This window comes from Macrotis lagotis, chromosome 6 (assembly GCF_037893015.1).
Source record: "Macrotis lagotis isolate mMagLag1 chromosome 6, bilby.v1.9.chrom.fasta, whole genome shotgun sequence".
Lineage (NCBI taxonomy): Eukaryota > Metazoa > Chordata > Mammalia > Peramelemorphia > Peramelidae > Macrotis > Macrotis lagotis.
In genome coordinates this window covers 219,396,723-219,409,082 of record NC_133663.1, presented here as the reverse complement: position 1 = coordinate 219,409,082, position 12,360 = coordinate 219,396,723, and the positions used below count along the sequence as shown (strand labels likewise).

General features: G+C 35.5%; 1 protein-coding gene and 1 pseudogene across 1 annotated transcript in view; one reads left to right on the top strand and one right to left on the bottom strand.

Moving 5' to 3' along the window:
- Positions 1–226: 226 nt before the first annotated feature.
- On the bottom strand, positions 227–1,195 carry LOC141492342 (olfactory receptor 5AC1-like; annotated as a pseudogene).
- A 981-nt stretch (positions 1,196–2,176) lies between these two features.
- Positions 2,177–12,360, top strand: part of GABRR3 (gamma-aminobutyric acid type A receptor subunit rho3) — a 135,071-nt gene continuing 124,887 nt past the window's right edge. Inside the window, 1 exon segment of the mRNA XM_074192787.1 lies at positions 2,177–2,208. Coding sequence (XP_074048888.1) covers positions 2,177–2,208 — 32 coding nt within the window.

Below are 12,360 nucleotides of genomic sequence, written 5' to 3'. Positions count from 1 at the left end.
GTAAATCTTCCTAATACTTGTTTCCTTTAAAGATCATAAGTGATTAATTGAATGTATTCATTATAAGAGATACTTTGTGGACTGTAGTCAGGAATTCTGGTGATGGAGCAATACTTATACACCATGCAGAGTATTTAGTATTTTCATACTAAACAATTCCTTTGGACATTTAGAATTATCTCTAATTGTCACAACCAATTCTCCTCTATAAGATTTGGAGATTTCATTAAGTTAAAAAGGAACAATTTCCAGCCTCACTTGAGAAATCTTTATTTTTTATTATTTTCCACAAGGCACCAAGAACCTCTTTGTTCCTCAGGCTATAGATGAATGGGTTTAATAGAGGAATTATGACTGTGTAAAGCGAGGAGTACATTATGTTCTGATTGCTGGCAACACCAGACCCTGGAGACACATACATAATGAAGAGTGTGCCATAAAATAAAGAGACAGAGAACCTATGTGCACTACAGGTAGAGAAGGCTTTGCTCCTGCCCTGTTCAGACTTAATTCTCAGAATGGCACGGAGGACATGGGTTATGAAACTAATATTATCATAATAGTAAACGATTATATAGAGATTGAGAAAATGAAAATCACTAATGCATTAAGAAATGGGTCAGTACTGGAAATCCTAAACAATGGTAAAATTTCACAATAGAAATGATGTATTATGTTCAATTTACAGAAAGTTAATCTAAATAATAAACCCACATGAATCATGAGATGAAGAAAACCAAGTGTATAGGAAGCAATCACCAGCTGCCTGCACAGTCTATTGGACATTCTCACTGGATAAATGAAAGGATTACATATGGCAGCATATTGGTCATATGCTATTACTGACAAGAGAAAACATTCTGTGGTTGCACTGGCACCAAAAAAATAAAATTGAGCCATGCATTCCAAAAGGGATATTATTTTCTTCTTAGTTAGGAAATTCACCAGCATTTTAGGGGCCACTGAAAAGGAAGCCCAAGCATCTGCAAAAGCTATACTACTGAGGAAAAAAAAAGTACATGGGTGTGTGAAGGTGAGAGTTCATCCAAACAAGCACAACCAGCCCAGTATTTCCCAGCATGGTTGTGAGGTAGATTGCTAAGAATATAAAGAACAAGGGGAACTGAAGCTAGGAGCAATCTGTAAGTTCAGTGAGAACAAACTCTCTTACCAATGTTATATTTGCCTCCATCATGATTCCATTGTAGATGTTCACTGAAAGGAGAGATGAGAAATAAAAACACCCACCAAAATATACCTTGCAATAATTTTTTTCTGCACATTATCTCTCTCTTATCAGTATGTTTTCAGGTTTAATTTTCTTTCTTTAAAAAAATTAAATAATTTTTCTCTACTTTTCCTGGGATTATAATAAGATAAAATGAACTTGAAACATTTGTTAACTTTAAAAGAGGATATTAAGAAATTCTAGTAATAAGTAGCATAGAGACAAATGAAACTTAATAGGCAATTCTCTATTGATCCTTTATTCTATAAACACTATATAATAGAATGATGTTTGTGGGTGGTGCAGTTCATAGAGCATGGAGCCTGGGATCTGGAAGATCTTAGTTCAAAAATGGCCTCAAGCACTTACCTGAACAAGTCACTTAACCCCTATTTGCTTCATTTCCTCACCTGTAAAATGGGTTCACACTGAGAAGGAAATGGCAAACTCTTCTAGGCAAGAAAACTTCATGGGTAAAGTCTATGGAGTCATATAGAGTCAGATAGGATTAAATGGTTGAACAACAACAACAAATAACTCTTTTAAGATTTACAAAGCAATTCAAATACACTAACTTAGCTAACTTAAAACAACCTTGAGGGAAGTATTACAGAAATTATTATATTCATTTTATAGATGAGAAAAAAGGGTGAGGGTGTTTGTGTCAGACCTGCAATTTGATCCTATCTCTTTCTGATCTCTGACCCAATACTATATCTTCTATGTCTGGGATGGCAATGCACACCTATAAAACCTGCTATTGGAAGAGGTTGAAGATGGGGGAACTCAGCAGTTCTGAATTGTCAAAAGGCTAAAGTCAATTACCTATCTAGTCTAAGTCTAACAGAAATATGGAGCCTCCAGAAGTGGAAGGTCAGTGGAGAGTTGAAATTAGAGTAGGCCAAAGCTTTCATGTTAATCATTTTTATAACTTCATTTTTAGGGTGCATGAGTAACCTCTGCAACATGGATGAGAATAGGTAGGCCAAATCTCAAGGAAAAACAATAACAACCTATATCATCATATCATATTGCTAAATTTATTATAATGAAGGAGCTGATCTAGACTTTTACTCAATTCCAAATCAATGGGGAAAAGTCATGCTCTTTAATGTAAACTTTGCTCTATGAACACAGTCTAATAATTATTATATTTTGGGGATGTTTTATTAAGATAGATTATGAACATGCCTTAAGATTTCCAGGCAAGATAAACTGTCTGCAACTGCTTATATATATATATATATATATATATATATATATATATATATATATAAAACTGATATATTGCTTATCTTCTTAAGGGATGGGAGAGAATTTTGGAAGTAAAAAAATTTTAATGAATGTTAAAAAATTTTTATTTAATTAATTAATTTATTTATTTATTTATTTTATTTATTTATTTAAGAAAATAAATACAAATATATTTTTTAATTTCTACAGATGAGTAGATAACTTTTATTTCCATGATCCCAGGAAATTTGAAGCTTAAACTTTCAGTTTTCAAAAGTCCAGACTTTAATTTATTTCTACTCTATGAAAATACAAATATATTATTGAGCAGATAAGTTTCATAGTTTCCTTGACCAAAAAAAAGATTTACACATCATAAAATGCAATCCAAGATGTTATTAGACTGTCCTTTTGATGATCATTTCATTTTACACCATTTTCTTTTGCCATTAGAAAACAATAAATGATATTGATAGAGAATTTTAATTTTTACCAAGTCCTTTACATATGTTCAGATTCAGATTCAAATTCAGAGATCAGTGGACATTTTATGATTTATCTTTGGATTCCCAGTTCTTGGCAAAGTGTCTGATAGATAATAATCTCTTAATGAATATGAAGACTGATTCCAAAAACACTACCATGGTTCTCTTTACATGACACTTAAATTTTAGACTGGAAAATAAAAATAATTTGAATGCTCTTTGCATCCAGATTTTGGAACCATGTAGAAAAACCTCTACAGTTAATGAAGACTTTCTACTTTCTACTCATATGTGTCATTACTACCTAGAAACAGCTAAATGTTGCTAGAAGTGAAGGAATTTGTGTTGCTTTTGCATCATCTCTGTAAGGAATAATGAAACCCATTAGAATGCTACATTCTTACCTGAATGTTGTAGACCAATAAAGAAAACAAATACTCACTCTGGAGTTAGAAGTCCTGTGTTCAAATTCCCACTTTGATTCTTAATAAATGACTAGACTTAGTATTGTCACAACCTCCCTAGCCCTCAGTTTCCTCATCTGTAAAATGACAAGGTTAGATTGCATGGCATAAGAGGCTATGAATGATTCTCTTTTGGAAATATAGTATGGGTAAGAATGGAAAAGCCAATAAGCATTCAATCCTATTATATTAATTATCTCAGGTGATACCAGATCTAAAGGGAGTTATTTTTATTCCCATTAATTTCCAAATATGTTTATAAAAAAACATTGAAATTCTCTCAGTCCCCACAAAGCACTTCCTATAGGATGGATTCAAAGTTATTTCACTGAGTTCTATGAGCTAATCATTAAATCATGCCAAAATGGACCCAATTATATCCGTTAAAACAGCTCTCAGTGTTATCAGGGTCATTAAAGATATGACATCCCTAAAAATCTCAGTATAGACTTTAGTTCAAGACTTCTTTGCTTTATATTTGTGCATTTATAAGTATTTGATTTGGGTTGATTAGATTTATTAGATTGTGGGCAGTTAGGTGGCACAGTGGATAAAGCACTGGCCCTGGAGTCAGGAGTACCTGACTTCAAATCTGGTCTCAGACACTTAATAATTACCTAGCTGTGTAGCCTCGGGCAAGCCACTTAACCCCATTTGCCTTACAAAAAAACCTAAAAAAAAAAGATTTATTAGATTGAGAATTGGGCAAATATAGTCATCGTTTTCTATTCAACCAAGTACAGTCATCTTGGCTGTCCATGTCCACTCAAATAATGTATTGAGTCATAGAATGAGAAGCTAAAACTATTCATCATTTCTGAAAAGATATCCACTAAGTTTGGATTAAAGGAGCCATATTAGGTACAAGTAAAACAGTATACAGGATGTGGCAGAATTAATAGAATCCAATAGACATTTGCTAAGAGTCATTTGTAAAATATGCTAGGTATCAGGTGAACCTGAGTTCAAATCCAGCCTCAAACACTTAATTATTACCTAGCTGTGTGGCCTTGGTCAAGTAATTTAAACCTATTGCCTTGCAAAAACCTAAAAAAAGGACAAAAATTATTATTATTATTATTATTAATTATTGCTTTAAGCATTTACACAGCTCCTACTATGTGCAAGACAATGTGCCAAGGCATCGCAAATAATATTTCATTTGATTCTCACAAAAACCCTGGGATATAGGAGCTATTATTATATCCTCATTTTAGAGGTTAAAAAAACTGAAGCAAACAGAGATTAAGTGACTTGTCCAAGGTTAGACAACTAGTAACTGTCTGAGGATGCATTTGAACTCAGATCTTTCTGACTCTAGGTCCCATCCACTAAGCCACCTAGTTGTCTTTAGTACCATTTACTCAGTCTTCCACATTTCAGATTTTGGCATTATCTTTGATTCTTTCCTTCCCTTGCTTCTTGTATCTAATTAGTTACTGGATCCTAAAGGTTTTACCTTATCAAAAATCTCTCAAACCTGTCTCCTTCCTTTCTTCCTTCTGCCACCACTCTAAGACAGACTCCCATTAAAACTGGTCTGGAAAATTGAACCATTCTCCAACTGGTTTTCCATCTCTAATTATTCACTCTTCTTCTCTATACTTCACATAACTGCCAAACTAATCTTCCCCACTGCACAGATCATCTTCATGACTTTCTATTATCAAAATAAAGGTCAAACTCCTTTCCCTGGTAAATGGCATGAAAAAAAAGTAGTGGACTTGAAGCCAGAAGACCTGAGATCATTACTACTCCTTCCTAGACATAACACTGGTGAAGTTACATCTCTGCTCCTTCCTTCTCAATACATTACTATAGATGATAATGGTACTATTTCTCTCATAAATGTGAGTTATTATCATTGTTCAAAACTCATCAAAATTTATGAATGCCCTTCCTTTCAAGGCTTGCTTCGGGCACTAATCCCTTCACTCAACTCTATTCATGGCAAGCTACCTTTCTTCCCTAAAATATAGTCAACACTTCACCATAACTTTCTTCTCACTCCTGCCTGACGGAAATGTCCTCTCTGCCTCAATTCATCCTAATCATCTGTGAAAGTAGAACTCAAATCCTAACTCTTATGGGAAGTTTTTCCTCATTTCATCTACTTGTTAATTTCTTTTACCACCTTAAATATCATTTATCAATTTGCATTACTGGAAAACAATCTGGAATTATCCCCAAAGAGTTATAAAAGTATATATACCCTTTGGCCCAGCAATACCAATTTAGATCTGTGTCCAAAGGTGATTAGGAAAAAAAAGGAAAAGAACTTATGATCTAAAATACTTATAACCAATTTCTTTGTGATAGCAAAGAACTGGAAATTGAAGGATTGTCCTTCATTTGGGAAATGGTTAAACAAATTGTGGCATATCATTGTGATGGCATATCACTGTGTTATAAGAAATGATAAACTCAATGACTTTAACAAACTATAGAAAGACATGAAATACTGAAGAATGAAATGAACAGAACCAGTGAGAACACTGTATACGATAACAACAATATTGTCTAAGAATAACTCAAGTAACTAAATAATTTTGAATTTTATACTCATATCAAACCACAAAAACCTATGAAGAAGGATACTATCCACAATCAGAGAAAGAACTAATAAATATAATTATTTATAGTATGGTTTATATATATGCATATATATTTATAAACATACACAAATATATTTGTGTTTTGCACACCTCTTTGTTGGACTATGGAGAGAGGGAGGAAAAATACACACAACAAAAAACAAAAGAAAATTTAGAAGGAAACAAAGAAAAGCAGGATAGCTTTGAAAATGATATTACATAGGGTTTTTTAAAAAAGACTATGAAATGTAAATTCAAGAGTTTATATTGAATCCTTGTAGTGTACATGAAAATGCTTTTCTTCTTTTTGTTTTTAAGTTTAAAATGAATATTCTTAATTTGTGTTATCACCCACTAATGAATTTGTGAATTATTTTATATTTTAGTTATTAAGATTATGAAATAATAGAAGAGAGCTGCATATGTTTGTAGGTAGTGGGGAAGGAACCAGTGTTTTTGTTCAGTCATTTTCAGACATGTCTAATTCTTCATCTAATTGTTTTTGTTTCTTTTGGTTAAGTGGAATCTAGGGATGGCATGGAGGTAACAGAGAGAGAAGTCCTGAATTAAGTGGGGTCTTGTGTTGTTTATCAATTAGGTTTAGATTAATGTTTCTTTGTCGTTGTTCAATCATGTAAAAATTTTCATGACCCCATTTGGAGTTTTCTTGGCAAAGATACTGGAGTAGGTTGCCAATTCTTTCTTTAGCTCATTTTACAGAATAAGCAGAGGGCTAAATGACTTCCCCAGGTGTCACCGAGCTAGTGAGTACCTGAGACAAGATATGAATTCAGTAAGTTGTATCTTCCTGCCTACAAGTCTTTCTCTCTATATACTGTGCAACCTAGTTGCCCTAAGGGAGCAGCCAGTAGAGATTAAGAAACTGAAGACAGAAAATGATCAACGAATGGGGCAAAATCCTGGAACAGAGAAGGGAAGGGCATGGGATCACAGGCACAAGTAGAAGCTACTACATTCTTTAAGATTAGATAGAAGGAGGAAGACTGAATCAAAAAAGTTTTTACATTTGTACACTAGTAGTGTGGCATGGACAGCAAAATTTGAAATTTATTTAAGTTGAATAATTAATTTAATGTAACCATTAACCTGATCCCTATATTTTATACTTCTGGAAATTATATTAATAAAGAATTTGCTTCAAAGATACAAAAAACCTACAGTTTGGAGAAAAAATATGAATCAATATTTTCAAAAGAATATTTAGGGGCAGCTAGGTGGTGCAATGGATAGAGCACTGGCCCTGGAGTCAGGAGTACCTGAGTTCAAATCTGACCTCAGACACTTAGCTGTGTGGCCTTGGGCAAGCCACTTAACTCCATTGCCTTGCAAAAAAAAAAAAGAATATTCATCCAGACTCACATTTCTACATATTAATAAGTAAGAACATAGTAGCATCTATGTGCATTGGCAGTTTATTTCCCCCTGCCCCTAAGGGAATCTAAACTACAATTTCACATGTAGTATTTCATGGGGAGAATAATAGTGTTTTTAGAGAGTCTATGACTCCTCACTTGAAAGAACAACTCAATGTCACACTCTTAAGTTTATCAAATCCCTATCTTAGCATATTGAGAGCAGCTAGGTGGCACAGTAGCTACAGCACTGGCCTGGAAGTCAGGAGGATAGGAGTTCAAATTTGACCTCAGACACTTGGTACATGCTAGGTGTATGACTTTGCACAAGTCATCTAACCCTGAATGCCTTGCATCTAGGGCCAATTCCAGTCATCCTGATTCATATCTGGCCACTGGACCAGATGGAGGAGAAAATGAGGCTGGTGACTTAGCACAGCACCTCCTACTCAAAAATCCATTTCATGTGCTTGTCATGGCATCACTTCCCTGATATTGTGGTCTGCTTCAAGAACAAATAACAAAAACATCTCCTGATACACTGGAAACAGACTTTTTAAAGCTTATATTTAGAATCAGGTTTAGTTTCCCTAAAGGGGGTGGGGAGTAAAAAAGTATGCACAATATAAATCAAGTGTGGTACAGGTATTTATTCCATATAAACAAAAGAAAAGCAAAAGAATACAAAATATTTGAAGGAGGTGATTAAATAGTTGTCTTCTTGATAACCATTCTATTTGTATATAGCATCATCTTCCTTGCATTAAGTCTCAAAATATTACAGATTTTTCAAAAGTTCATAGTCAACTTAAGATGTGATAAAACTCGGGGGGTGGTGCCAAGATGGTGACAGGAGAGCAGCCTCTCCTAGGTATTCTTCCCATAATATTTCAAAAATCTTAAAATTATGATTCTGATTGAATTTTCAAGAGACGGAGCCTACAAAAAGATCCAGTGAGGCAGTTCTCCAGACTGGAGTAATCTAGAAAATAGTAGAAAGGCTCTGCTCCAGGGGGTTAGAGTGGTGGCCCAGCTGGAGTGAAGAGACTTCAGCCTCCTGGAGGCAGCCCCAGGGTGGCTGGGAGCTGCAGCTCATGGCAGCAGGGGCAGTTTCTTGACCTGTACCCTGGGGAGCACTGGGCACAATTTGGAAGATCAGCAGGGAGACCTCTACCAGAGCTAGCATGAAGCCCAGGTCCTCAGGACATGGTCATGGCCCAGATCCAGGAAATGGAAGCAGGCACGGAGTGGCAAGGAGAAGCCCCCAGGCAGCTGAGCCCTGAGTGCTCAGCCCACTGAAGGTAGGGGAGTGGAGAAAGAATTCTGAAGTCTGTCCTCTGTACTTGAAACAGGACTCTGGGACTCTGATCACATTCAGATCCTGATTGCAGTCTAGGCCCTCCATAGAACAGGGACCCTCCCACAGCCCCATGGCATAAGGGTGTGCTTGTGGTCATTCACAGACCAGGAGAGCAGTCAGAGCCTCACACACATTGAGGTCCTTGTGTGGGGGGAGTCCAAATAATACTCAAAAGCTCAGGAAGCACCCCAAAGCCAGGCATAGGCTGGAGAAATGAGTAAACAGAAAAAAGGAACACCATTGAGAAATACTTTGTCTATGATCCCAAGAAGGATCAAAATACTCAATCTGAAGATAAGGAATTACAAGCTCCTGAATCTAGACTCCAAGAAAAACAGAAGTTGGGCTCAGGCTATGACAGAGTTCAAAAAAGATTTTGAAAATCAAAAGGGAGCTAGAAGAAAAATTGGGAAAAGAAATTAGAGAGATTCAGGAAAAGCATGAAAATGAAGTGAGCAACTTAGTCAAGGAGATCCAAAAAATACTGAAGAAAATAACATGTTAAAAACCAGCATAGGTTCAATGGATAAAATAGCTCAACAAGTTATTGAGGAAAAGAATGCTTTAAAAAGCAGAATTGGCCAGATGGAAAAGGAGACAAGAAAGTTCTCTGAGGAAAACAAATCCTTCAGATGTAGAAAGGAGCCAAAGGAAGCTGAGAAGTCAAGACACAATAATTCAACACCAAAAGAATGAAAAACTAGAAGAAAATGGTGAAATATCTCATTTGAAAAAACAACTGATCTGGAAAATAGATTCAGGAAAGATAATTTAAAAATTATTGGGATACCTGAAAGTCATGATCAGGAAAAAAAGACTTGACCTTATTTTTAAAGAATTCCTACAGGAAAATTTCCCTGATATCCTAGAAGAAGAAGGCAAAACAGAAATTGAGAGAATCCACTAATCTCCCCACAGAAAGAGATCCAAAAAAAAAAACAACCCCCAGGAATATTATAGCCAAGTGCCAGAACTCCCAAGTCAAAGTGAAAATATTACAAGTAACCAGGACACAATTCAAATACCATGGAGCTGCAGTCAGGATCACACAGGACTTTGCAGCAGTTATAGTTACATTAAGGGCTCATAGGGCTTGGAATATAATATTCCAGAAGGTAAAAGAGCTTGGAGTACAACCAAGAATCAACTGCCCAACAAAACTGAACATCCTCTTCCAGGGGAAAAGATGGACTTTCAATGAACCAGGGGAATTTCAAATGTTTCTATTGAAATGACCAGAGCTGAACAGAACGTTTGATGTTCAAATACAGGATTCAGGTGAAGCATAGAGAGTGGAGGAAAAGGGTAAAATATGAGGGACTTAATGATGATGAACTGCATGTATTCCTGCATAGAAAAAATGATACTGATAATACTTATATGAACCTTCTCATTTAATAGAGTAGGTAGAAGGAGCTTTTATAGATGAAGCACAGGAGAGAGCTGAATTTGAAGATATAATATATTGTAAAAATGGAGTCAATGGCTAAAAGGGAAATGTACTGTGAGTAAAAGAAAGGAGAGGTGGAATAGGCTATAAAAGATATAGATAGATAGATAGATAGATAGATAGATAGATAGATAGATAGATAGATATAGATATAGATATATACATATATTTTTTTTGCAATGAGCTATTGCAATGATATGAAAGGGGGGGAAGGCAAGGGTGTATGAGGGAACCTTCACTCTCTTCAAAAATGGCTCAGAGAGGAAACAGCATACACACTCAATAAGGTATAGACATCTACAGTAAAAAGGAGAGAAGGGGGAAAGGGGGAAGGGGGGATGTGTGTGATAGAGGAGAGGGTAGATCATAGGAGAGAATAGTCAGATATAGCCCATTTTCTTTTTTATTTCTTGCAAGAGACTGGGATTAGGTGACCTGTCTGGGACCATGGGGCTGGGTAGCTGCTAGGTCTCAGGGGTTGACTTGAGGCCTCTTAGTCCCAGGGCCAGTGATCAGACCACTGTGCCACTCAACTACCCTACAGCACATTTTAGAAGAGGGACAGAGTGAAAGGAGAGAGAAAATATAATAGATGGTAGTAGGGAGGTATGGATGGAAGGAATTTCAATCATCAACAGCAACAGTGGAAAAATATGGAAGTAACTTTTGTGATGAACTTATCATAAAGAATGTGATCCACCCGAGACAGAGCTGATGGTATCAGAACACAGACTGAAACACATTTATTTTCTCTTTCTTTTACTTTATTCTTATGAGGGTCTATTTTGGGGGGGGGGGAGGGGGTATTATGTTTATTCTTAAACAAGAATATTTTAGTAATGTATAGAAAACATCACTTGTACAAAAATATTCATAGCAGCTCTGTTCATGGTGGCAAAGAATTGGAAACTGAGTAAATATCCTTTAATTGGGGAATGGCTAAACAAAATGTGATGGAACACTATTGTTCTATTAGAAGCCAGGAGGGATGGGAATTCAGGGAAGCCCAGAAAGATTTGCATGGACTGAATAAGATGAGGATCCAGAGGAACATTATGCAGCCTAGCAGCACAACCTTGATGGACTTGCTTATTCCATTAGTGCAACAACCAGACACAATACTTTATTTTGCTTCCTTAAGGATATGATTTCTCTCTCATCACATTCAACTTAGATCAATGTATACCATGGAAGCAATGTAAATACCAATAGACTGCCTTCTGTGGGGGTGGGGGGAGAGAAGCAAGATTAGGGGGAAAATTGTAAAAAATTTCAAAATAAAATAAAAATAAACTTAAAAAAAGATGTGATAAAACCTAAGAATCCTTCCAGAAAAAACAAATGATGAAAAATAGCTGTTATGATCTGCATTTGAGTGAGCAGTAGTGACTTTATACATAAATCTTCATCCATGCTAGATACTGAAGTCACTGAAAAAGTATAATAAGAGGTAGCAATCCTTATCTCAGACAAAGCAGCTGCAAAAATAGATATCATTAAAAGAGATAAGGAAGGAAACTATATCCTCCTAAAAGGTAACATAGACAATAAAGTAATTTCAATACTAAATGTGTATGCAACCAATAGTATAGCATCCAGATTCGTAGAGAAGTTAAAGGAGTAACAGGAAGACATGGACAGAAAACTCTACTAGTGGGAGATCTCAATCTCCTACTCTCAGATTTAGATAAATCTAACCATAAAATAAATAAGAAGGAAGTTAAGGAGGTAAACAGATTGTTAGAAAACCTAGACATGATAGACCTATGGAGGAAATTGAATGGGGATAGAAAGGAATATCCTTTATTTTCTGCAGTATATGGCACTTACACAAAAATTGACCATACACTAGGGCATCAAAATCTAATAATAAATTGCAGGAAGGCAGAAATAGTAAATACATCTTTCTCAGATCATAATGGAATAAAAATCACATGCAATATTGGGTCAAGTAGATACAGATGCAAAATTAATTGGAAACTAAATAACTTCATTTTAAGGAATGAGCTGATCAAAAAACAAATTATAGAAAGAATTATTTTATCCTAGATAATGATAATAATGAAACAACATACTAAAATCTATGGGATACAAAGTGGCTGTCAGGGGATATAGTATATCTTTAAATGGCTACATGGGGCAACTAGGTGGCATAGTGGATAAAGCACCAGCC